The 26,623-nt window shown below is 43.5% G+C and overlaps 3 protein-coding genes across 5 annotated transcripts; all 3 read left to right on the top strand.

The window, feature by feature from the left end:
* Positions 1–205: 205 nt before the first annotated feature.
* LOC102700760 (transcription factor bHLH68-like) lies at positions 206–7,942 on the top strand. Of its 3 annotated transcripts, XM_040525827.1 has the most exons (9): positions 279–283; positions 380–684; positions 1,015–1,360; positions 1,880–1,957; positions 2,482–2,547; positions 3,137–3,202; positions 4,792–4,851; positions 6,730–6,783; positions 7,392–7,942. In XM_040525827.1, exons 2-9 carry the CDS (start codon positions 401–403, stop codon positions 7,575–7,577), a joined length of 1,140 nt encoding a protein of 379 aa, XP_040381761.1. In that variant the 5' UTR covers positions 279–283; positions 380–400; the 3' UTR covers positions 7,578–7,942. The 3 variants fall into 3 exon arrangements, with proteins under 3 accessions (XP_006645677.1, XP_015695598.1, XP_040381761.1); XM_006645614.3 differs by having other exon boundaries at positions 206–684; positions 1,018–1,360; XM_015840112.2 differs by having other exon boundaries at positions 206–684.
* Positions 7,943–13,530: 5,588 nt separating this feature from the next.
* LOC102700482 (bark storage protein A) lies at positions 13,531–15,293 on the top strand. Its single transcript, XM_040519871.1, has 4 exons — positions 13,531–13,876; positions 14,155–14,222; positions 14,326–14,721; positions 14,801–15,293. The coding sequence occupies exons 1-4, from the start codon at positions 13,657–13,659 to the stop codon at positions 15,167–15,169; spliced, it is 1,053 nt and encodes a 350-aa protein (XP_040375805.1). The 5' UTR covers positions 13,531–13,656; the 3' UTR covers positions 15,170–15,293.
* A 3,247-nt stretch (positions 15,294–18,540) lies between these two features.
* On the top strand, positions 18,541–24,846 carry LOC102700198 (putative E3 ubiquitin-protein ligase LIN). The gene is given in 15 exon segments (XM_006645612.3): positions 18,541–18,813; positions 18,815–19,363; positions 19,481–19,747; positions 19,936–20,051; positions 20,147–21,361; positions 21,446–21,590; positions 21,690–21,950; positions 22,039–22,345; positions 22,442–22,566; positions 22,672–22,788; positions 22,883–23,014; positions 23,091–23,210; positions 23,303–23,563; positions 23,666–23,914; positions 24,361–24,846. Coding segments are annotated over 15 exon segments (4,155 nt in total). The 3' UTR covers positions 24,379–24,846.
* Positions 24,847–26,623: the final 1,777 nt, after the last annotated feature.

Here is a 26,623-nt window from a genome sequence, read left to right as displayed (position 1 = left end):
AAGGGAGGAGAAGAATTGCTGGGGAAAGTTCAGAAATGAAAGGAGTGAAGCAAAAGGAAGAGAAAACAAACAAAACAAAAGCCCAGATTCCTCTCCAAACAAGCCATGCCCATTTTTTTCCAATCTCTCTCATCTCCTCTCTTTTGTTGCTCTCTCTCTCTCTCTCTCTAGACCCATCTCTAGAAAGAAAAAGGAGCTATGGCTAGGAAAGTGAGCTGATCTAAAGCCAACAGAGACCTGAGATTTGCACAGGAATTTGCAAGAAGAAGAAGAGGAAATATCAGTATATCCACCTTCATTTATCTGTTGCAAGAATTCTTTTCTCTCTGCACTTATTCTGTGCTCTCAATTAAGCATGCTGGGTGGAGGGGAGCTCAAGAGCTCCTCCTTGGTGCAGCAGATGGTGTGGGGTGGCACAGGCAGCATCAGCAGCGGTGTCATGGGCAGCTTGAGGCTGCAGCCTTGTGCTGAGGAGCAAGCTGATGCAGCTGCTTCTCCAGCTTCCATGCTCTTCCTCCCCCAGCAGCTGCTCCACATCTCTTCTTCATCATCATCGCCAGGTCTGAACATTCTTGATGAGGTGAATTGCAGCAGCAGCACTGGTCTTCCTCTTGGGAGCTTTCATGGTGATGGGCAGCAGGAGGGCGGCATGGCAGAATATCAGTCATGGAGGCAGCTCCTTCTGTAATTACTTCTAATGCTCTAGTCTCCAGCTCGATTCATCTCTGAATTATCTATGATTTCGTCCAAACTCTGCTAATTAGTCAGCGCAAATTAGGTTACTTCTGATAAGGAAAGTAGTTAAAGCAGTTGTGTGCTTTATCCTGCATGCTTTTGATACAGATCAACACACTCTCCAATGTCCGTTTGCTAATCAGTAATTAATCACATGCGCATGAGCACATCCCTGCACACATGCATGTTCATGGCACTGACTTGTTAATTGTTTCTTTCTGGAACTGCGTGCGTGCGTGCATGTGTGCGAATTGCCTTGGGAAACTACAAATTATGAAGCAGTGGGGGATTAGTTGGAGATCACGAGAGATACAGTACGGCCACAGCTCTCCTGTCGAAAGGGCTAGACGATGAGGGCCCTATGCCTCACGAGTCAGCAGCTTATGATTTCTATGGACATGGCGCCTCCTCCGCCGCCGCCGGCGAGGAGATCAACAAGGCGTCGCCGGAGGCCAGCTTCAAGTCGCAGCTGAGCCAGATGCTCCTGGCTTCCTCTCCTAGGTCATGCGTCACCACCAGTACTGGCCTCGGCAGCAGCATGATGGAGTTCTCGAACAGCGCGGCGGCGCCGGTGCCGGAGTTGACGAGGAAACAACACCACGGGCAGTCAGACAACTCGTCAGAGGTGAGAAAACTAATAAAGACCACTGAAAATTTTGCATCATATATAGAGATCATTCATAAGCATCATTGCATGAATGTGCATATATACAACTTATTGAGGTGTTTTATTTGGCTAGATGTTGATTTCTCCTTGGAAATTGTGCAGAATGACTCTGATAAGCTTGCTATATTTTTCCTTCTTTGATGAAAAGCTACCACATTTTTCCATGTCCCTTAGGAAAAACCACTTTTTGTTTGCTGCATATGGATGTAAATGTGCCAACCTGATCTCATGCTTCAAACTTTTCATTTGGGATCTTGCTTTCATGATGATCTTGTTAAGGTTGTAGAGATGGATCCACTTTAATTAATGCATCATATCATATATCACACGGCATACATCAAGCTATTTATTTTTACATATGCATAAAGTGCATGCATGTCTTGAGCTAGCTATAAACAGTTGCTCTTGGGACAACGATGGAATGGCCTCATGATGGTTCTTGCTTGGCTTCTTTGATTTGTTCTTTCTCTGCTCCAGTGTAACAGCACAGAGACAGGTTCAGCTCTCAAGAAGGCTAGGGTTCAAGCCTCTTCTTCAGCGCAATCTACCCTAAAGGTTTCTTCACGCCTCCTTTTCAGATTTCACTTTATCTTTAGAGTATATATGTCATCTTCTGCCTAGCTAACTATATACATTAATTACAATCTGTTTCAAGTGTGATCAAGTTTATAAAAAACATAACAATATTTTTTAGCACCAAACACACACACACACACACACACATTATGTTAGATATTAGAAAACTATATTCGGTGTGGCGGACTTAGCAAAATTAATTTGGTATCGTATTATGTTAGTACGTCTTTCTATGAACTTTATTAAACTAAAAGATGTCTAACTTAGGACAAAATGAAAACAACTTGCACATTTTGAGGCGGGGGAGTATCACCAATTAATTAATTCAGTACGAGTGTTCATATTTCCTATATAATCTTGTATAAGATCGATGAAGGGGAATGGTTTCATATGGCAAAATTAAGTAGCCTTGCATAACAAATGCAATGAAAGATGCACACATTACCATACTTTTGAATTAATGCATATATTCTATATATACTAATACTAACATTTTATTTCAGGTAAGGAAGGAGAGGCTTGGGGACAGAATAACAGCACTTCACCAGATAGTTTCCCCATTTGGCAAGGTGCTACGACAACTTATTTATACTTCCTCCGGTTTCTAATAGATAACGATGTTGATTTTTTTGACCTATGTTTAATCATTCATCTTATTTAAAGGAACTTTGCAAATATGCAACTTATATGCCTAAAATACATTTACTAATAGATCAAGTCACAACAAAATAATTGATAATTACTTAAGTTTTTATAGGCAAACGAACGATCAAATGTGTACTTATCCATTATCTATTATAAAACGGAAGAAGCATGTAAAAGTGCATTATTTAAAGTACATGCAATATGTGTATTCTAGCTAGACAAGTAGACAGTACCAGTGCATGCACAACATCGTCAAAAATATTCTTGTGCATGATTTTACAGCTGAACATATCCCTCGTACGTGCATGTAGGCTTTAAATTCAAAAAACCTTTTATTTTTTGGTAACTGCTGTTGACAAACACAAATGTAGTACAGTACTATAACTTTTGCCCATCTCCTTGCTTTTTAAATTCGAAAAACCTTTTTTTTTCTTTCGCTTTAGGAGTAGTGTGAGTGAGAGTAAAGCAAGTCTAGCTCTGACATGTATACGTACGTGTTCATCTTTTTTGCAGACTGACACTGCATCCGTGCTGCAAGAGACTATTGGTTACATTAGATTCCTCCTGGGTCAAATCGAGGTAAAACCCCTTCCCTTAATTCCTCTTTGTCTGGCTAAATTATCACTCCCTTTAGGTTTTCAACCACACCGCTAATTAAATACTCCCCCGTTTCGTAATGTAAAATTTTCTAGGCTTGTCTGAATTCGTATGAATGCTAATGAATCTAGACACATATATAGATTATATACATTCATCAATTGATAAAGTTAGACGATGTTAGAAAGTCTTACCATATGAAACGAGAGGAGTAGTTTTTTTCTACATATGATTTCCATCCCTATGGAGTTCCAAATCAGTTGTCTATCTCTTTGATCCACTATTTTTTTTTGGCTTTTCATGAAGCAATGCGATATATATGCATTTTTTTGGAACAAATTAAAAGGCTTGAGCCATACGCGGATCCTCATTTTTCACTGAGCATGTGCTATAGAGTATAGATAGGAACTTTACCATTGGGCTTGTGTTTTTTTCCTAGATTATTTCTCGGTTTCTATTCGTGTTTTCCAAACTGCAAAACATTGTATTTTTAACTTTTTATCACACAATTCTAAAATAGTTTTTTCAACTTTTTAGTAATTAATTTTATCGCTTATCATGAAATAGCTATAGCAAAAATTAGATAATCTTTTATTTTTCATCCTCATCTAACAGAAAAATGCAGCACGAAGTACTGTATATGTAATGGCCAAATTAATGTGAAATAGAAGAATGCTGGGCCCTATATATGTAAACACACATGAGTCATTAGAGAGAGAGATGAACTGAAGGCCACACAGTACAGTACGTGGGGCTAGGTGTAAGAGCACGCTGTTAAAGTGCGTTGCATGGCTGCATGGGTAGCAGCTGCACACAGAAGCAAGTTGCATGCATGTAGTAGTAGTACATGTGTGCTGTCTAGCTCGTTAATTAAGTTCTATAGCTGCTGTGTTAAAATTAATTTAAGTACTTCACGGTATATATTTCAGTTTGTTAATTACATGCATCGACCACAAATCTCTCTTTGAACTGAGATCCTCTACGGTTCATATGAACCCCTAATCTATCTCGTACTTAATTATATACATCGCAGTATTAATTAAGAGGTATATATATTATATGAGCTGGTTTGGTTTAAAGCCAAAACAAGCTTTATCAAATTAGATTGGTCATAGGTTAATTTGTGTTTGTTTATGTCGACCGAAACTAACCGTCCCAGTTTTCTCTCATCATCGGCATTGTACATTTTTAACTTCATATATCGGCTGGCCAAAATTTGTATTCAAACCTAGACTTTCCTTTCTACCACATCTGTTATAAATATAAATATTTTATAGAGTGTTTAGCATAAACTAAAAATATGTCAAAAGATTCCAATTTTACTCACTAAAACTTTAGTGGTCAACTTTTGAATTTTGAATTGATTACATTATGTAAATCAGTACAGAAATACTTACATTATGGAATCGAACTTTTAATCCTAGAAATATTTATATTTTGAGACGTGCAAAGTACTATTTATATATAACCCGAAATTTGGTCAGACCTATTTAGGTCAAAACAGCCTAATATGTATATGTATCTAATAATACACGACATGACCTAATACTTTCGTTCTGTTTAACTTGTAGGCCCTCAGCTACCCATACTTAGGGCATTGCTGCTCCGGGACCCCCATGCAACAGCAAACTGTAAGAAACTCCCTACCTTCCCCCCCTCTCTCTCTCTCTCTCAAAATATTGTTACGTGCAAGATCAGTGCGTACTTGGACTTAATCAATTAGTATGGTTATAGTTAGGCTTAGGCACATGCAACTAATTAAAGGTGCCTTAATTAATTACAAATTGAAGTTTAGACAAAGCTCTTTCGATTTGGTCGTCGACTTTGTCTTCTTGCAGATGATAGTTTAGCACAAGCTTTTTGCGAGGGGGGGGGGGGGGGGGGGGGGGAGTGTGCTGTATGCATGGATGAGTAGCGAAAGAAAGTTGATTAAGCTTTCTGGTGTGTGCCTTTTACATGAACTACACGTCGTTACTAGTATTTGTGCTTTCACTCTTCGAAAGGAGTCCATGCTATTGTGAGTTGTGATGGCTACAAAAAGGCAACAAATGGACCATGATTGTATGGTAATTAAATTATATATATCCAAGAGAAAAGGGAAATGCACCATATAGGAGTATATATTAATTGGGAACAGGGATCTCACTTCACAAGAAACAGAAGAAAACTACTATATCCATTTAAAATGCAAATATTAATTCTGGTTATTAACTAAATATATTATTTAAAATATAAAGAAAAAATGCTTATATTTGATGACAGATAAATATTCCTAGTAATTAATAATTTGTATGTGTTTTGTTGAAATCTTATATGGAGTATATAGCTGGCTAGCTAGGCTAGGCCATGCATGCTTTATATATATTCTCACAGATAGGCTCACTTACCATTTTTACTCATTACACATCGGACAATTGTGGCCATCGATCTACTGTACACGCAGTACACATATGTGTGCACCGGCCTTTCAATTAATACATATATGCATTAATTCAATCTTTTTGAAAGGACACACACATAAAATTTAGATATTTGCTCTGGTCCAATAAAAAGTAACTCGAGGTACCAGTATCTCAAGGTACCAAATCGTTTTTCACAAATCGTTTTTCACTGTTGGATCTAGCTGAGTAGGATGTATACTATCCAATAATCAGAAATAATTTGGTACCTCGAGGTACTTTTTATTGGACTGAAGCAAATCTCTAAAATTTATTCATTATTACTTTTTCATGAAAATAAATAACAACACTAGATTTTCCATTAAATAAATATCAATTCTATGCATGTTAGTATATTTCATGTTCCTTTTTCATAGGGCGGGGTAAAATCAAGTTATCGATACTTATATTTAAATTCTAAGTAGAAACTGAGTATTCTGATGCTAATGTTTTTTTTTTTGCATTGAGTGTGAGGCCCTGGGTTTAAGCTATATATTTCAGATCAATATGTTTATGAACATGGTATTGCAGTCAACGAACCCCTTAATAAGTACTTAAGCTAACCATATTAGGCGCGCTAGCCCTTCATCTCTAGTGATGAGCTACTGAAAATAATCTGCAGATTAGGTCAGGAAGCAATAAATCTCGCCGGTAATTCAGAACCATGAATAATATTAATTTTAACTATGTTCGAAGGATTTTCATAGAATTTAGTTCAGTTCCTCCAAAATACGACCCAATCGATCTGGACAAGCCCTAATTTTTTTACAGCCATAAATGCACTCGAAATTATCACTGGCGAGAATTGTGAATTGAAGTTAAGGTAGGGACAGGTCCCAGGTATGGACCGTCTTTTTGGAGGGGCTAACTACATATATTTCCGTGTCGATCGATCTGGATACTATATATATAGCTTAAGCTAGGTAGCACATGTGGTTCAATGATATGTGCACGTCGGGTAGCTAGCTGGATGATTTCATTTCAGCTAAGCTTTTTGCACGCCTGTACGATCTCTCTCTCTATCTCGATCGATCTCATTGTTAGCAGCTGCATGCAAATATATATGTGCAGGGAATAATGTCTGGAGAAAGGAGCATTGGTCTCTTGCCAGAGTTTCCTGGCCAGGTACGTACGTAGTATAGTAGTACTCGAATTAATCATGTACTAGCTAGTGTAAGTGTGCGTTTAATTTTAATTATTCCGTTCGTGCATGCATGGGAAATTTTGATAAATTTTGTTAGTTGGAATCGAACCAATTAATAGTATTGCTAGCCGCGTCGACCAGACCCATCTTGTTTTGATCAGTTAATTAATTTATGTGTTTTTGGCATGCATGTATGCGTTGCCTTGCAGTCGCTAGAGTATATATAGCAATCAAGTACAGCAATATATAATTCCACAGCTATAGCTGATAATGCAGGCCTGAACAAGCAGGTTAACTTAATAATTTGTGTACACATGTATGCGAACTGGACACACACCACACACAATAACTAGCACGTACAGGCTTAGCTTGTTAATTGCCATTAATGCTTAGTTAGCTCCAAATTTAATTAAGACATTGATGTAATTAACTAATTTTCTACCAAGTACTCCATATATATCAGCTGGCCCTTATCAGAATATATATATATATATAGACACACACACACACGCACCGAACTAATTTGGCTTTTCAAACACACATATATATGTATGTATACTCATACGTGTATACGTATATATAAACTCAGGAGGCAGAAAAGGATGACGGCGACAATAATAATAATGAGGCCATTAAGGACCTGAGGAGCAGAGGGCTGTGCTTGGTCCCGGTCTCCTGCATGCCCCACCTGGCCGCCGACAACGACGTCGTCGTCGGCTCCGACTTCTGGGCCGCCGCCGGCGCGCCGCCCCTCGCCGGCATCAACCTGCGATAGGCGCGCGGCCGGCCGGAGTACGTACTCATGTACGCTTCGCTGTTCACGGTTCACCGTCTTCATTGTTCATGCAGAGACCACATGGTGAAGTTTTGGCTGCATGCATGCATGCATGCATTAATTTGGATTTTTATTTGGTCTCCTGTGTGATGTTAAATCGATTTGATGTATCTTCATATGTTGTATATAGGGCTTAATTAGCTGTATGATCGATTATATATCAAAAACACATACCATCAGGAGCAGTCAATCTGTGACGACATGTAAGGCTGATTGCTCTTGATGCTATGCAAGTATATAATTGTATATGTCCTTATGTACTTCTGCACACACACTGCTATGTACGTGCACACATAATATATATCTCCTTGTTGTTCAATTTTTTAAAATTTGAATTTTCTTAATACTTCGATGGATTAAGTTATATTGCTGTTCATTTTTTCTATTAAGTATTCGAAATCAGAATGCCACTGAGTGGGTTGGGCTTCGCGGCGCGCGAGAACTACTGATATAGAATCACAGCCCAAAAGGGCTTCCGGTCGAGAGAAGGAAAAAGTCCAATAAAAGGTCACTCAACTTAAGCCGAGTCTTTTTTTTCATTCCTTCACCGGAATATTAGAAATGTGTACCCTTAAACTTGTATAATCCGTTTAGAAAAAGTCCTTCAGCAGTTTTGAGTCATTTTTTCACTAATTTTGCTGACGTTGGCGTTCGGTGGTCCCACGTGTTATTTTTAAAATTAATTTTTCTCTGTGTCTCCTTCCTCTCCCTCTTCTCCCTCTCTTCTCTGCTTCTCCGTAGCGCAACGGCGGCCGGCGTGTGGTGGAAGGCAGAGCGCGGCCGGCGGAGGCGACCAGGCTGGTGGTGACGGCGTGCGGCGGCCACCACGGGCGTCATCCGCGCGGTGGTGGCGTGCGGCAACCACCGCCGGTGAGGAGGAAGAGCATGAGGACGAGGGAAGCCATGACGCCGGCCCTCTTGACGCTGAGGATGGCGGCGCCGAGCGACTCGGCGGTACCCTGGCTGGTGAAGACGATGAGGAGCGTGGCGAGGAGGGTGAGGCAGAAGCAGGCGATAGTGCGGCGGAGTCCGGCCATGAAGGAAGTAGAGGATGGCCATGAAGAGCACCGGGTAGACGATCGTCCCACAGCGTGCTGCTCGCGTAGTAGCACTCAGCTTGTACATCTCTTTTCACCAGGTACACAGCTTCTCGAACGGGAACACGTACACCGACCCGAACAGCGACGGACGTCCAGAATATATGCATATGTAGAATATCAATCCCACCTGCAATGGCGGGCGATCTTGATGACAGTAACAATGGTGGGTGGGTGGTGTCCTGAGGAAGAAGAAGATATATGTGTTTATGTATGCTAGTATGTATGTATGTACTTAATTGGTCTCTGAGTTGTGCCTCGTTACCGGCCGGTCTGGGGCTTCCACCAGACGCCGACGGCCTGGGTGAGCCGCATCTTGTCGAGGTAGTCGGCGGCATAACTGTGACTACAGCAAAGTGGTGTGTTCGTAGCTGGGGAACGGGACTATTCTCGCTGTGCGCGAGCGTTTCTTCGTCGAGCACCTTGCATGTTGCTGGCGGCATATATAGCGCCATATTGCTTAGCTTGTTAGTCTAATGGTATTTGGAGTTTTAATTCGGGTTAATGGCCGGTCGATATCGTGAGTGACAGCTGATATATATTTCGTGCTTATGGATCTGTTTGTTTGCTTGCCTTTTGCTTTGGTTTGCAGGCGACGAGGGTTAATTTATTGCTTCGTGCACAAGGTCCCTGTCTGCGGTGAATGCATCTGCTTCCCCGAGCATCAGTTATGCGTGGTGAGCATCACTTGGAGTCAAATTAGCCTGTTGGTTACGACACCACGGCGAACTGCTGCAGCCAGCTGATGACTATGGCAAAGTGGGGCATGCAGCCACGGTAGATGGCGTGGAAGATAGGAAGAAGAGAGAGAGAGAGAGGAGAGAGGAGAAAAAAATTAAAAAAAATGCCATGCGGGACCAACCAAACGCCACATCAGCAAAACCAGTAAAAAAAATGAGTCAAAACGACCCCTTCAAGTTGAGGGATCATTGGTGGACTTTTTTCTAGGAAATTCATGATGATCACTCGTTAATCTGGGTGACTAATTAATGTGACTGCTGAGTAGGAAAGCACATACCTATGTCTGTTGATTTGTAGTAACTAAATGGATACCCCGCTCGTTGCTGCGGAAGAATTGTGTGATAATATAGTATATATGAGTTCTAAAAATAATTTCTTATCTGCTATACAATTTTTCCATGTGTTTATATATTTTTGTGCATTTATCAATTATCCATATGTTATAAATGGTTCGGTTGTATGGCGTGTCTTTTGAGGGAAGAGATGCAATTTACACTCTTGATGAATCATCCAAAGGCTAAAAACAATTGAGATGATGTGAAGAGATGTAATTTACACCCTTGATGTATCATCATAAGACTAAAAACAATTGAGATGATGAGATACAATTTACACCCTTAATGTATCATCCTAAGACTAAAAAAATTGAGATGATGTGGCTTCATGAGAGAAGAGAGAATTAGCATTAACTACAGTTAATGGACATTAACTTTATAGAAAGAATTGATATGTCTAATTTAGTATGAGATTTCTTCCGTGGTGAGATGGAGGTACCCGTATTTGTACTCCCTCCGTCTTAAAATAAATAAACCTAATATTTTGGACGTGACATATTTTAGTGCTACAAATCTAGATATAACCTACGTTTGTTTATATTTGTATTTTTAAGATATGTCATACAAATCTAGATATAACCTATGTTTATATTTGTATTATTAAGATATGTTCCACCTAATATTAGGTTTATTTATTTTAGAAAGGATGGAACAGTTGTCAATGGTACCGTCGTCATATCCAAAATTAGGGAATTGGATTTTTAATGAGCTCTTGATGAGGACGTGTGCCTCGTCTCTTGCCGGAGGCCGATCATATTCTTTTACGGGGAATTTTTTTAATTTAAAGCATAATAAAATTTTATAACACGTGTTTTACACAAATATCTTCGCAACTATACATGGTTATAATTTACACATCAAAATAACGGATACCAGATAATCCAGTGAAGTGGTAGTATTTTTTTTGTCTAATTTATTATTTTTCTCTCCATCATAAATTAAATTTTATATTGCATATATGTAAATGCGTTATAAATTAAATTTATATTGCATATTTGTCAATGCATACGTGACTACACAGGTATAAGGACGGAAGTGTGTGACATTAGGAGTTGAAACGTGGAGTTTAGGAATGGTAATTGGACCCAGGGGTATAGGGTCCGACGGGTTTTGTACCTAGTGGATATGGGTGAAGATTTATACCCATGGATTTGTGGTTATGGGCACCGTGAAGAAATATGTTGGGTATGGGTTTTAGATTTAATCTGAGGCCCTAAAAATCTAGCGACACCTTAAAATAATCACTAGGAAGCATGCTTATTGTCCAGTATTACAAGCTAGGAGTACAATACTGTTATTGATGCATGATTAGTTGCTTACATCGATATAATTGGATGAATAAATGTTAGGATTCGATGAGCTTAGTTTTACTTAATTGCTTGCTACTGTACCTTTTCTATTTTCTTATTGCTATACTAATCAATCAATTATGTTTATTTGTTTGTTACCTGCAATTAAATATTAGAAAACCTCAATATACTTATAGAGATGTCCCGATTAAGATGTTTTTTTTGACATAGTTAATTTCACATGGTGGGTAACTATTTGGTTTTGGGTACCCATCGGGTATGAGTACATATAGTTTTGCGCGCATGAAGGTTTACGATTATAGGTTTAGCTTACCGTCATGGGTTTTGTGACGGGTAAGTTTTTACAAAACTCACTCTAAACCCCATTCATTGTCATCCCTAGTTGAGTTTGAGCATGTTAGGAGTCAAGCGTGGGAGGTTAGAACTTAGAAACACACGTCTCTGCCGCTATGCATCTTTTTTAACCCTCTATTGCTCCTATTTCACACAATCACAAAAGACAACCAATGATAAATTCTGATCCTTACTCAATCCATGAACCTCACTAACTGTGATGACCAACAAGATTATAATTAATTTTAGAAAAGACTACGTACTAAATTTTTTTACTAAATTCTTACAAACATTGACGTGTTATGCTACGAGCACATTTAGATTTCCCTTTTAATTATCCCTAATTAATGCCGTGCAAACTCCACAACCATAGCTCCAACGCTTGAATTCTTAGCATTTATATTAGGGAGTGTCTATATATACAACATTTTGCAGTTTTTTGGATTAAAAAAATTAAATTCAACTATAGTATAATTGAAATATAATTATAACGTAATTATTTAACCTGCATACATTTTGTAAAACTATGGCACCCATCTCGCCGAAGCACACTAGCTACCTCCACGCATTAAGAAATTGTTTCCCTCCACAATCCGGCAGTCACAAATTTGATAGTTTTTTTTAGATAAAAACTGTCAAACGTTTTTCAGTAATTCCGTTTATAAATTAAATTAAATACAAACAAATATACAACTCCATCTTTTTCCTTTTTTGCTTATACTTATAAGTCAAAATTTAAATTTTTAATCTTAAATTTAGAATTGATTTTGAGGTTTTTTATCGATATTTATTTTTCAGCATTGACTTTTAGGTCGCTAAGAATACTTATATAAAAATTTTATTCCTAAATTATTTTTTATTTAAAAATATACCATTTAATTTTTTAAATAAAAACCCAAACAATTACCCAACTACATTACTCAGCATACACATGAATGGATGCATGCATTATTCGTGTGCCGTGTTTGACTTGTCTTAATATCATGCGGAGAGCTTAATTAGTCGTGAGACTACATACTTTATATAGTCTAAAATGGGAGGGTTCATATTAATTAACCTTTTAGAATACGGCAAGAGATGCATGCATTATTGCATCAAATTATTTATGTGGTCATCACTGTGTGCACGAGATATGCATGATCCGTTTGTTTAATCGATCAACAGATCGATCAAGCCGCGGCAGAGCGCACAACGCACCTCCGATCCACTCCAACTTCCCCTCGGTTGCAACAAATTAAAATAAACTTTTGATGACAAATCGAAACAATTTTGATGTCCAGGTTCATAGCAAATAGTTTTGTTTCTAGGATGGAGGGAGTAAAAAAGCATAAGCGTTTTGGCTACACTATAAACTTTAAATTATCTACAGTGTTTACTAAAAAATGATGTACATTTACATTGTAATTACAATGTTAATTTCAATAATTATGTTGTAGTTTTTCTAATACACATTATATAAGATAATTATGATTAAACTTAGAATAGGAGATAGAGGATATCATAGAAGCATAGTTAAATATAAGAAAAGGATAGCTGTAGTTACATATGGAAAATTGCCTGAAATTAAGTTGAAAATTAATGTAACGCCATACTTTTGGGAAAGGGTTTTTTGGGTAATTTTTTAAGAATGGTAAAAAAATTCTTTAGGAAAAGGGTAAATTAATCGGTTATTAGGATCTTGGCCCTCAAATAACCCAATCTTCAGGACTTTGGATACTACTCAAGTCACTAACTGTTAGGCTACATGCCGTTTCACCGCTATGTTACACAAATATTCATAATGCCTACATATATATTACTGCACCTCCCACATTTAAATCAACTAGTGTAAAAAATATGTGTGGTGGTGTACTTGTCTCTTACACGTCCGACGACATCCAGGTGGGCTGTATAAAAAAATGCAGCAGGTAATTAATTAGTGTTTAACACAGAAAATGATCAGAGAACCCTCCCTAATCTCCAGACTTATTGATTCCCTACCAATAGCACGCATGCAGCCTCCCTCGACATCTCTCTATCTATATATAGACCACATCAGCACACACAAATGCTGCAACGCATATACAAGAGAGGTACGTGATTACAAGCTAGTTTGTCGTGAGAGTTAGCTACTTGCAAGCTAGAGATTAAGCTGTTGTTGTGTTGTGATTATAACTGATAATAGATCGATCGATCGATCAGCTACGTGTGTAGCCGGGGAGCCATGATGAGGCGGCTGGTCCTGGCCGGAGCCGTGGCGGCGGCGATGATGGCGACGGCGGCGGAGGGGTTCATCTCGAGGAAGACGTGGTCGGAGATCCGGCAGGCGAACCGCGGCGGCCCGTTCGTGGGGCTCGTCGTGCCCAACGCCTACGAGATGGACCCTGTGCTCGGCTCCCCAAGCTTCACCCCCAGCGCAACCCTCCCCTACCTCGACGTCCAAGGTGATTATTTGGGACTAATTTATTAACCTCTAATCAAAAAATTTCACCTAATTGCAGCATGCGATAATATATATATACTCCTAATTTTTCACCTCATGACAAGGACGACGTTCGATCGAATCGAATTAACGATACATGTAATTGAAGTGATTAAGTCCATCTACATTTCGAAAGAGATGAACGAGACAACGTTTACTGGAGATCGTCTATACTAATCAACTGATTAATTAATAATGCTTCGGTTTGATTTTAATTTTTTTTCTCTTCTTCTAATTAAGGGCGAAGGTTTCGCTTCGGCACCATCGGAGGCCAAAACGTTGTCATGGTCATGACAGGGCTTAGCATGGTACGTAACTGCAGTGAAAAATGGCTTAAATAAAACCGTTAATTAACTAATTAATTAACTTGATGGCGGCATGACGGATTGACGGATGCATGCATGCATGCAGCTGAACGCGGGGCTGACGACCCAGCTGCTGCTGAGCCTGTTCAGGGTGAAGGGCATCGTGCACTGGGGCATCGCCGGCAACGCCGACGAGGGCCTCCAGATCGGCGACGTCACCATCCCGGAGCACTGGGCGCACCTGTCCCTCTGGAACTGGCAGCGCTACGGCGACGGCCCGGAGAACGAGCTGCCTCTCGAGGCCGCCGGCGACTACACGCGCGAGCTCGGCTTCCTCAACTTCTCCGACTACGCCGCCGCCGGGCACTCGCCGAACCTTCTCAACAGCATCTGGTACCAGCCCGAGGAGATCTTCCCCGTCTCCGGCATCCCGGAGCAGCGCCAGCACGCCTTCTGGGTCCCCGTCAGCAAGCGCTACTTCGCCCTCGCCGAGAAGCTTGAGGTATGCATAGCCCCCACAGCTCGTTGAGATCATCGACGGCGAGCTGACAGGGGCCGGCCGGCCGGTGATTGTACTGCAGGGGCTGGAGCTGCCGGCGTGCGTGAACGCGACGACGACGTGCCTGCCGCGGGCGCCGAGGGTGACGCGGGTGAGCAGGGGCTGCAGCGCCAACCTGTTCCTCGACAACGCCGCCTACCGCCAGTTCCTGCGCGCCAAGTTCGGGTGCACGCCGGTGGAGATGGAGAGCGCCGCCGTGGCGCTCGTGGCGCACCAGCACGGCGTCCCGTTCCTCACCATCCGCTCCCTTTCCGACCTCGCCGGCGGCGGCTCCTCGCTCGGCAACGAGGCCAGCAAGTTCCTCAGCATCGCCGCGCAGAACGCCGTCGACGTCATGCTCAAGTTCGTCCCGCTCCTCGCCGGCGCGCACGACGAAGCCATGGACGTGTGATCGAGCACTTGGTATTAACAGTGTTGCATGCCACCGATAATTAGCAAAACCCAACTTGTGACAGTTGTTAAGTGCTCCATTTGCAGAGAAATAATTGGTCGTGGCTCCGTCGTTTACGTTGGCACATTACCGTGATTAAATCATTGTCTATTTGCCCGGCCATGTGCACTACTTCAATTCAAACTAAGTTTGGAGTATATGATGCAGTAGTAGCAAATTAATTTCAGATTGAAATAATGCATGCTTCCACAAAATTAATCCAACTCAGATCCTGACGATGAACACCAGTGAAATGGCTGTTAGAAAAGGATAATAGAGGACCATATATGTACATATAATTTACTAATTCGCTATTAGACAACAAGTCGATATCACGTGGAGTGGCCTTATCAATATATAAAAATACGTGTGCTAAAAATGTTTCCCAATATATAAAGTATGGATTCTTATCGGGTTAGGCAGAAGTTACACAGTAAGCACATCAAAAAACCATATCCTTATCGTTTCTTGTCTGAGCTCTCTGGCGTGGCTAGTGGCCTTTGAGGGCTACTCTCTCGGTGCCATAAAAAGATAAACTAATACTGTGAGTGTGACGTATTCTAGTACTATAAATTTAAATATAGTATTTTTATCTAGATTCATTGTACTAGAATATGTCACATCCAATACTAGATTTATTTTGTGGGACGGAGAGTAATCATTTGGCTTTTTTCAAAAAAAAAAGTCAACAATATATTTGTAAATAAAAAATAATTTGTAAATATAAATTTTATATGTGAATTCTTAGCGTTCTAAAACTAAGGATAAAAAATAAACTATAATAAAAAACTCTAAAATTAACTCCAAATTAGGCTAAGAAAAAGCATAGATTAGACTCTCTCCATTCGAAACATATATCCATCGCTGATTCCAAATAATAGTTATAACATCTAATTTTAGGTATGTCCTGCAAACACCTAATTATGGAAATAAAAAATGCACCACCATCTAAATTGAGACTAATCTATTAATATTTTTAGATCAATTAATTCTAGTATCGGTTGTTCTTCCTATACAGTAAGGGCATGTTTAAAGGTAGAGCTCATTATCGACTCTTATCTGATCTACGTCAGTAACAAGAATCTATTTTATAATGATATTTATAAAGATAAAATCAGATATGTTTTCTTTATTAATACAATACAATATTTTTATTACGCTAGTTTTCGTTTTATCCACCTTCATGTAAAAAAGTTTTCTTTACCAAATGCTAAGAGTCGATTTTAAACCGTTGTTATGCATGACAACAACTTTTCTCTCTCCTCCCCTCTCCTTTCTTCATGTCATCAAAATTTATTTAAGTGACGATTGAGAGGGTCAATTAATAAACACGTTTGTACATGTCCTAGATAACACCCGTATGCTCTACAACATAACTCCAAGCAACAAACCTCGCACTGCGATCACCAAAGGCAAATTTTGGTTGAGAAGTCATTAATTGGTTCCAACTCCACGATCAATGGGATCATTTGAAATATGAATATCTAGGAGAAGACATTACTTTACAGCAGACCTTGCAAAACTTCATAAAACATTCGATCTTCCCTTTGTCCTCGTTTGCCAATTGCCACAAGAACCCATTTCCCAAATCCAAAGTTCCAAACAAATAGTAGCATATATGAGTGCTCTATCGATTGTATAATATAGACCTTGTTTGTCATTGGCGAACTACTGACATGTAAAAGTCCATGTGATTTCTTATTTGTTATTGGCAAACTACTGACATGTAAGCCCATATCATTGATTAATAAGTTAATGAATGACAAATAAGAGGGACGAACAAATGAGAATTTTATATATCCACTTTTATATATTAAAAATTAAAAATATAGAGAATATCTTTGATCCAAGAATTGAGTATATCTGTGTATGTTACAGTGGATGCATAAACAAGCTGTTAATTAACTGGTCTCTGTGACTCTGTATCAATATATCCTAGTCTATCTCGCCAACACAGTAATACTACTGATTTTACCTCTCAAAGAAAAAATACTACTGATTTTGTGATATGATCCTCCCTCTTGGCTCCATTTGGCATGGCCTCATCCGTGAAAGTTTATGGTGAAAATGACAGCATTTGGAACCTAGCCAAGGAAATATATCTCGTTTATTCATATCGATCCTAATTAAATAAAACCTTTTTTCTTAGTTACCAAAGTACGTATATAATTAGCATCACGTGATCCTCAGGATTAATGGATCTCGTTCCAACTGGTAACTGGGTAGTAACTAGTATTCTCATCAAATTTATAAAAGATGACGTCATTAACTGAATATATGCAAAATTTCATATCTCACACTAAGATTACCTTCAGTGAAAAACCAAATTACAACAAAAACAAATAATAATTACACAAGTTTTTAAACAAATGTTTAAACTTACATTTAAAAGTCAAGATTGTCATTATTATTTTTTAGAAAAATGGAAGGAGTAACGAGCTAGATGGAGTTATTGACTTTCCCGAAAAGGCTACGACGAACGGGAAATAATTTTTAGCATATGGGTGGATATCCACCTATGTGCTTGCATGCTATATAAATAGTCACCAAAAATATAAAAAAATTTGACAAGATAGATTAATATGATTTATATCACTTCACAAACATACAAGTTTAAATTCAACTTCAACAAGCTGCAACAAAAAAACAAACAAAACTAAAACAAAATATACGCATATTCATAATTGTTTTTTTTATTTTTGCTATAACTTGTTGGATATCCAACCATGTGCTTGCATGTTAGTCACCAAAAAATAAAAATTTGACAAGATAGATTAATATGATTTATATCACTCCACAAACATACAAGTTTAAATTCAACTTTAACAAGTTGCAACAAAAAAAACAAACAAAACTGAAACAAAATATACGCATATTCATAATTGTTTTTTTATTTTTGCTATAACTTGTAGAAGTTGAATTTAAATTTACATGTTTTGTGAAGTGATATAACTCATATTTATCAATTTCTTTATATTTTTTATAAATATTTAGATAGTATGCTAGCAGCAGGTAGATATACATCAACCTGTGTGCTAAAACTGCTTGCACGGCGAGCCGCTCCAAGACGTGCCTTTCCGGCGCGGCGGCGACCGTCTCCCTCCACGCGTCAGGCGGCCGCGCTGCCGGCCCCTGCCGCCCGGGAACCAAGTCTCCTCTGCGCCCGCCATAATTTAAACCGCATAGGGACAAAACCTCATGGCCGTTTCAGTCTTCGCGCCTCACCTCGCCTCCACGATCGTCGACACAAAATCAACCATCTTCCCGCCGCCGTGCGCTTCAAGGCTGTGTGCGCGCGCGCGTGCGCGTGGTGTGCTGCTCCTCACACGTACATGGCGGGGCCGTCGCCGACGTACTCGTCCGTCGTGGCGCACACCGCCGCGTTCCTGGCGGAGCTTATCGCTGACCCACTCCTCCGGCGCCACCTGCTCTCCGCCGCCGCGGCGGGCGGAGGGGGGCAGCAGCAGAAGCAGCAGCATCCGGCGGCGACGCTGCAGGCGCTGTCGCTCGTGTCCGACGCGCTCGACACGGCAGCGTCCTCGCCGCCGTCGCCGTCCTCCCTCCGCGCCGCCGAGCGGCTGCTGCTGTCGCTCCCCGCCGCGACCCCCGCTGTCCTGCCTCCTGCTCGCGCTCGCGTCCGCCTCGAGGCGCCGCGGTGGGGCGGCTGCGGCGGCGGCCGCCGCTGTGCTGGACCTCTTCGCGCTCGACCCAGCGCTCGCGCGCCACGAGCTCGCTCCCGCGGCGTTCGAGGCGCTCTTCGCGCCGCGCCTCCTCCCCGTAATGCGACACTTCGCCGCGCGCCGCGCGTCCGCCGCGGCAGCGGCGTCCGAGGGCGGGGAGGACAGGTCCGTGGAGACCGCGGCGATGACGGCGATGAGGGTTCTCTCGCTGATGAGCGGCGTCCAGGCGACGGAGATGAGGGCCCTGGAGCGCGAGTACGAGAAGGTGCTCGACGTGAACTGCAGGGCGTACGCGCTCTACCTGAAGAGGATCCTCGAAGCCGGCGACGCGGCAAGGGCGTCGTCCCCGCCGCCACCGCCTCCAGAGCTCGTATTCAGCGTCGGAGACGGCGGCCATGACTGCGACGACAACGACGAGGAAGCCACGGCGGAGACAGACGAGGCGGTCAGCTTGCAGAACGACGTACGCTACAATGTAATGCTACGCGCGCGCATGCACCATCCCGTTCTTCCCAATCCATTTTCAGCCGACACGCTCGACGGCGTCGAGACCATAGAGTGACGTCAAATAATATTCCGGTGATCTTTGCAGCCGATCTGGGCGGACGCCGACGAGGCGGCCGACCTGTACCCGCGGCAGGGCAGCGGCAAGGGCCGGAGGGAGCTGATGCGGCCACCCAGCCTGTACCCGCAGCGCGTGCCACCGCACCTCATAGTGCAGCAGCAGAAGCCGCCGGCGCCGGCGACCGGCACAGGAAGCACGGTGTCGAGGCTGCGAGGCATCGAGCACTCGGCCACTCCTTCTGACGACAGCATGGACTCCTCCTCATCCGTCTCCGCTCTCCTCGCCGGCAGAGAGGTTGGTGCATGCTCTGAACGCGTCCTGGTGCAAGTCGTTTAATATGTAATCTAAGATGCTAAGAAAGATTAGCATCTCAGTGGATTGTTAATTAGAGAAGATGCAGCCGAGGTTTTCTTAAACAAAAAGAGTTCTTTTCAAAGAAGAGATCGCAGCTGAGGTTCCAATGCTGATGTCTCGTCTCGTAGGAAAAGCACACGGCATCGCCGCTGTCACGCCGTGACAGAGCGCGTCCACACGGCGGGGAAGACGATGACGACGACGACGACGCCGTCGTCGCCATCCTTTCTCCGGAGCCCGCGAGGTAAGCTAGCTATCCTCGACGCGCTCGCCTCCAAAACAACACCGTTCCTGAGGCGATGATGGCGATGTCGCCGCGCCGGCGGATTCTTAATGCAGCTCTGCGGTGGGCAGCGACGGGGACGAGGCGCGGCGGCGGCGGCGGCAGCAGCACACGGTGGCGACGCCCAAGGACTTCGTGTGCCCGATCACTAGCCAGGTGTTCGACGACCCCGTCACCCTCGAGACCGGCCAGACGTACGAGCGCCGCGCCATCCAGGAGTGGCTCGACCGCGGCAACGTCACCTGCCCCATCACTCGCCACCGCCTCCGCGGCGCCCACCTCCCCAACACCAACTACGTCCTCAAGCGCCTCATCGCCGCCTGGCGCGACCAGAACCCCGCCGCTGCGCCCACGCCGTCGGTGTCCGAGGCGACGACGCCACCGGGGACGATGGACAGCCCCGCCGCACCGTTCAAGATCAGCTCGCCGTCGCCGGACGCCACCGGCAGCCTGGCGAGCGCGCCGTCGCCGACCAGCGTCATCGCGCAGGCCACCCTCGACAGCACCGTCGGAGAGCTCCGCGCCGCGGTGTCCTGCCTCTGCACGTCGGAGGAGCTGGCCGACTCGGAGAAGTCCGTGCTCCGGATCGAGCGGCTCTGGCGCGAGGCCGGCGCCGAGCAGGTTGCCCTCTCCGCGCTGGCCAAGCCCGCCGTGATCAACGGCTTCGTGGAGATCCTCTTCAACTCCGTGAGCGCGCCGGTGCTGCAGGTGGCCGTCTTCCTCCTCGCCGAGCTCGCCTCCCGCGACGACGCCGTCGTGCAGACGCTGACGAGGGTCGACTCCGACGTAGACTGCCTCGTCGCGCTGTTCAAGAAAGGCCTCGCGGAGGCCGTCTCGCTCATCTACCTCCTCTCTCCCTCGCCGGAGCAGCTCGTCGAGATGGACATGGCCGACGCGCTGGCCTCCACCATCCGGCGAAACGACGACGGCGCGGTCAAGATGTGCATCAAGCCGAAGTCCGCGTCGGTGATCCTCCTTAGCCAGATCCTCCTCGAAGGCGGCCGGGACAGCACGTCGCCGGTGGCCAAGTCCGCCCTAGTCTCCGAGAGGTTCATCAGGGGCGTGGCGACGAGCTTAGAAGCCGAGCAGGTCGAGGAGAGGATCGCCGCCGTCAGAATCCTACTGCGGTGCGTCGCCGAGGACGGCCACTGCCGGAGCAGCATCGCCGAGAAGTCGGCTCTCGGCGCCGTCCTCGACGCCTTCCACGTCGTCGGCGACGTCGACAAGTTCGACATCGTGCGGCTCCTCTCCGAATTGCTCAAGCTCAAAAGGTAACCTCAAAGCTCCACCCTTTCATCACAAACTCAACTAAGAAATCTCACCATTTTGTCATCATCGATCCTTCGATTCGTCAGGCGATCGGCCGCGGATCGTCTTCTTCGGACGATCAAGGAGGCGAGCTCCTTCAGCATGATGCACACGCTTCTCGTGTACCTGCAATCCACGGCACCGGAGCAGAGCCCCGTCGTTGCAGGGCTTCTTCTCCAGCTAGATCTTCTGGTAAAACACAAAAAACATTTTTTTCCTTCTCGCAACATTTCTTTCAATTCTGACATCGTGTGATTAGAGCTAGCCATAATTAAACTCATCGTTAATCAGGTGGAGCCGAGGAAGATGAGCATGTACAGGGAAGAAGCGGTGGACAGCCTCATCCAGTGCCTCAAGAACTCGGATTACCCGAGGAGCCAGCTGCTCGCCGCCGAGACCATCATGAATCTCCCCGGCAAGTTCTCCTCGTCGGGGCGGCCGCTCTCGCTCTCGTCGCTGCTCAAGCTCGCCAGGGTGAAGGAGAGGCACAGACAGTCGCAGGAGCTAAGCATTTCCCGTGGCGGCGGCGGTGGCGACGGCGAGGACGAAATGGTAGACAGACTGCTAGATTCGGTGAAAACTTCCTGAATTTCTCTGCAATAATTGCATCGTTCTGAACACTTGCAATGTGGTTTTCCAGGAGGAAGAGAAGGCCGCGTCGGAGTGGGAGAGGAAGACGGCGTACGCGCTGGTCAGCCATGAATTCGGGCTGGTGTTCGAGGCGCTGTCGGAGTGCCTGAGGGCCAAGAACGCCGAGCTGTTCACGGCGAGCCTCGCGTCGGCGGCGTGGCTGGTCCACATGCTCTCCCTCCTCCCCGACACCGGCGTGCTCGGCGCCGCGAGGGTGTGCCTCCTCCGGCAGTTCGTCCTCGTCCTCAGGTCCGGCAAGCACGGCAGCGACAGAGCCCTCGCCATGGTGGCGCTGAGGAGCTTCATGAACGATCGCGGTTAGTCACAGGAATCATCTCTAAACTTTTTTTTGTTCGAACAAATTCTCTGAATTTTTTGCTTCTTCTTCTCTCCAAACGTGTCAAATTTTTCAGAGGGAATGCACGAGATCACGACGTACATCAAGGACGTGCTCAAGACGCTGAGGGAGCTGAAGAAATCGTCGGGCCTCGCGTTCGAGATGCTCAAGCTGCTGTCAGATGGCCAAGACTCCAGCATCGTAATTGCTCACTCACCATGCATCTCACAGCTCTGTTCTTGCTGCATTTGAAACTCTGTTTATTTCTATTTTTTCACTGGAGATTTCTCTTCTTTGTTACTACAGGATATGTGGAATCACAAGGAGCTCAACCACGCAGACTGCAGCTCGAATGGTGAGGTCACATCGATCGTCTACCTCAAGGGATACATCTTCTCCGGACACTCTGATGGAACACTGAAGGTTTTGTTCTGTCTTTCAAAGATTCCATTTTTTTTCCCTGACATTGTGCTATTGCAGTTTCAGTTTCATAGATCTGTGGAATTTCAATCTTCAGGTCTGGGGGGGAAGCGAAAGCATCCTTCGGTTGGTTTCTGAATCCCAAGAACACACAAAGGCAATCACCAGCTTAGCGGTGCTACCTTCGGAGGAGAAGCTGTTCAGTGGATCACTGGATAGAACCATCAGAGTATGTTTCTCTTGGCCAAAATCAAGAACGGCATTGCAGAAATTGAGAGTTTGATGTGTCATTTCTGGCTGATCAGGTGTGGCAGCTTCGAGACACTCTCCGGTGCGTCGAGGTCCATGACACCAAGGACGCCGTGCAGAACCTCGCCGTCGCCGCCGCCATGGCATGCTTCGCGCCGCAAGGCGCCGGCGTCAAGGTGAACGCCGTCGCCGATCATCCGTGTCGAGACGCCATGGCTCACCCCATTCAGCCAGAAACTCAGATCGATCCGGCGTCTGCTGCTTGCAGGTGCTAAGCTGGAACGGGGGCAATTCCAAGGTCCTGAACACGAGCAAGGTGGTGCGATCCATGGCGCTGGTGCACGGCAAGCTCTTCTGCGGCTGCAGCGACGGCAGCGTGCAGGAGATCGACCTGGCGAGCGGGACGGTGGGCGTGATCCAGCCGGGGAGCAAGAGGATCCTCGGCAAGGCCAACCCGATCTACTCCCTGCACGCCCATGGCGACCTCCTCTACGCCGGGAGCGCCTCGCTCGACGGCGCATCCGTCAAGGCACTACAAAAACAAAAACTCTCAAAACATCTTCTTTTTGATTTTTTTGGTTTGAAAGATCAAAACTTTGACGAAATTTGTTTGTGTTTTCTGGGGGTGCAGATATGGAGCAGCTCGAACTACAACCTGGTCGGGACGATACCGTCGTCGGTGGAGGCGCGGTCGCTGGCGGTCAGCTCCGACCTGGTGTACCTGGGATCCAGGAATGGTGTGGTGGAGATCTGGTCGAGGGAGAAGCTCACCAGGGCCGGCGCCCTCCAGGCCGGCGGCGCCGGCTGCCGGGTCCAGTGCATGGCCGTCGACGCCGACGGCGATGTCCTGGTCGTCGGAACGTCCGACGGCAGAATTCAGGTTGGAAAATGGAATGCAGTTTCTTTGGTTGATGGCTTCCTCCCTCCCTCTAAAAAAATTCAATTTCTTATGGCTTACCCCCTCCTCTGTCTAAAAAATAATCGATTTCTGATACAGCCAGAAATTGTTTTTAGTGGAGGGCATAGGAAATTGTGAAGCCAGAGCTCCTTGAAAAATAATCAGCCTCATAGTTCACTTAGAACAAGTACAAACGAAATAACTTATTAATAGCTAAAAAATAATTTATGTGCAAGACTTTTACATATATGTTTTTATTGTTCTAAAAGAAAATAGAGTAGAAAAACTCTAAAAATCAACTTCAAAATTAAGCTATATAATTTAAATTTTGGCTTATGATTAAAGGACTCCGCCTGTTTGATTAACGTATTGATCCATGAGGCTTGACATGTTTGTGGTACTCACAATTTGCATAAATTAATTTGTAGGCTTGGGGATTAACTTGAGTGGAGTTGTCCCGAATTTTGAGCATTGGAGAGGAGATTAATTGAGTAATAATTAAGTGAGGGTTTCCTTGTGCTGGATATTAATTGGTGAATAAAGTGAGGAGATACGTATCATATGTTCAATTGGGCTTATTTTTGTTGACACTTTTGTATGACCTGCAAATTGTACATATTTATTATGTCCATACTGAATTATTGAATACTGATTGTTTTCCACGCAGAAAGAAAGAAAAGCTGATGACCCCTTGTATCGATGGAGTATAGATTTTTGTTTTTTCATTTAATAGACTAGATGTAGAATTTTCATAATGGTTTCTACCTCTGGCTTAGATGGTTTCCCAAAATGGGATCCTCTGAATTTGAGACAACATACAGAGGTGCTATAGTGATTTGTATTAGTCCATATTTTTGGGCGCTCAATCTCCATTGAGCGGATAAAAATGAGCGTTACAATGCCGTGCTACAGTATAAAACAACAGCACATAGTAAACCAATGCATTGCGATATTACCTCGTTGTTATTGTTGAGAATTGAGAAACTACGACAGAGGAAGAAGAATGGGATCAATCTTCTCATTCATTTTCAAGTCATTATATACAGGGGGATACGGTGTGAACAAAGGGGTATGACGTTTGGGAAACGTGGTACTCATTCCAGCGAGACGCTAATGGGAGATGTACACGTGAAGAAAGCTTCTTCTCCTTTGTATCTGGATAGATTAGATCTATCCCATGGATGGATGAGATCACACCAAATATTTCATAACACTCCCCCTTGATCGAATCTAGACTTGGAATTTCTGTAAAATCTTGGAAAGATATTGTATAATTCATTATTTAGATATATCAGGTAAAAACTCCTCAAAAACACAATGGGAAAAAAATAAGGAGAATAACGTGATATACTACGAGCTTGTGTTGATATTACCTCATTAAAAACTTTGAATGAGAAAAACCCAAAGGGTGAAAAACTCATACAAAGGAAAAAGTATAATATAACAGAAATAGGTTATTTTCCAGAGAGATGTACTCCCCCTGAATCCTGTAGACTTTTAAGTCTCCTCATACCAATTCCTTCAATATATTTAGAGAATGTGGAATATGGTAGAGATTTTGTGAATAAATCGGCAAGATTATCATATGACTTGGTTTGCAAGACTTTTATTTCTCCATGTTGCTGAAGCTCATCAGGATAAAATAATTTAGGAGCAATATGCTTAGTGATGTTGCTCTCAATATAACCAGTTTCCATCTGAACAACACAAGCGGCATTATCTTCATAGATAATGGTGGGTAATTCTAATGACCCAATACCACAAGATGTTAATATGTGGTTAAACATTCTGCAAAGCCATACACATTCACATGATGCTTCATATAATGCAATTATTTCAGAATGGTTTGTGGAAGTGGCTACCAGGGTTTGCTTCGAAGATTTCCATGAAATAGCAGTTCCACCTTGTAAAAATACGAATCCTGTTTGTGATCTGGCGTTGTGGGGATCAGATAGATAACCAGCATCAGTATACCCAATTAAAGTCGGATCCTGGTTCCTTTTAAAGAATAATCCCAAATCTCTTGTGCCATTAAGATATCGAAAGATATTCTTAACTCCAGTCCAATGGTGATGGGTAGGAGTAGCGCTGTATCTTGCTAATAGATTTACTGCGAAAGCAATGTTTGGCCGCGTACTATTCGCAAGATACATCAGTGCACCTATAGCACCAAGATATGGAAATTCAGGTCCTAAAATATCCTCTCCATCTTCTTTTGGTCTAAATGGGTCTTTCTCTATGTCTAGAGATCGAATCACCATAGGAGTTTTGGAGGGATATGACTTATCCATATTGAATTTCTCTAATATTTTCTGGGTATAGGCACTTTGGTGCACAAGGATTCCTGAAGGTAAATGCTCAAGTTGTAGACCTAAGCAAAATTTGGTTTTACCCAAATCCTTCATTTCAAATTCCTTCTTTAAATGATGACGTGCTTCATTTATATCTTGTGTATTGCCAATGATGTTTAAATCATCAACATATACTGATATAATGCAAAATCCTCTGGGGGATTTTTTGATAAAGACGCACGGGCAATCATCATTTTTAGTGTATCCCTTTAGTGATAGGAATTCACTTAATCGGTTGTACCACATTCCACCCGATTGTTTTAAGCCATAAAGTGACTTCTGCAACTTAACACAATACATGTTACGATTTACCTTTTGATTCGGAATGTCGATTCCGTCT

The sequence above is a fragment of the Oryza brachyantha genome, chromosome 1, assembly GCF_000231095.2.
Source record: "Oryza brachyantha chromosome 1, ObraRS2, whole genome shotgun sequence".
In the NCBI taxonomy this organism is placed as follows: Eukaryota; Viridiplantae; Streptophyta; class Magnoliopsida; order Poales; family Poaceae; genus Oryza; species Oryza brachyantha.
This window is presented reverse-complemented; position numbering and strand designations above follow the sequence as displayed.

What these genes read in the sequence shown, in the direction of transcription:
- LOC102700760 (XM_015840112.2), top strand. Translation starts at nt 356, where the DNA reads ATGCTGGGTGGAGGGGAGCTCAAGAGCTCCTCCTTGGTGCAGCAGATG. An exon ending in TCATGGAGGCAGCTCCTTCT is followed by an intron (nt 685 to 1,014) that starts GTAATTACTTCT and finishes CAAATTATGAAG; the next exon opens with CAGTGGGGGATTAGTTGGAG. An exon ending in TGCCAGAGTTTCCTGGCCAG is followed by an intron (nt 6,784 to 7,391) that starts GTACGTACGTAG and finishes ATATAAACTCAG; the next exon opens with GAGGCAGAAAAGGATGACGG.
- LOC102700482 (XM_040519871.1), top strand. Translation starts at nt 13,657, where the DNA reads ATGATGAGGCGGCTGGTCCTGGCCGGAGCCGTGGCGGCGGCGATGATG. An exon ending in CCCCTACCTCGACGTCCAAG is followed by an intron (nt 13,877 to 14,154) that starts GTGATTATTTGG and finishes CTTCTAATTAAG; the next exon opens with GGCGAAGGTTTCGCTTCGGC. An exon ending in TCATGACAGGGCTTAGCATG is followed by an intron (nt 14,223 to 14,325) that starts GTACGTAACTGC and finishes GCATGCATGCAG; the next exon opens with CTGAACGCGGGGCTGACGAC.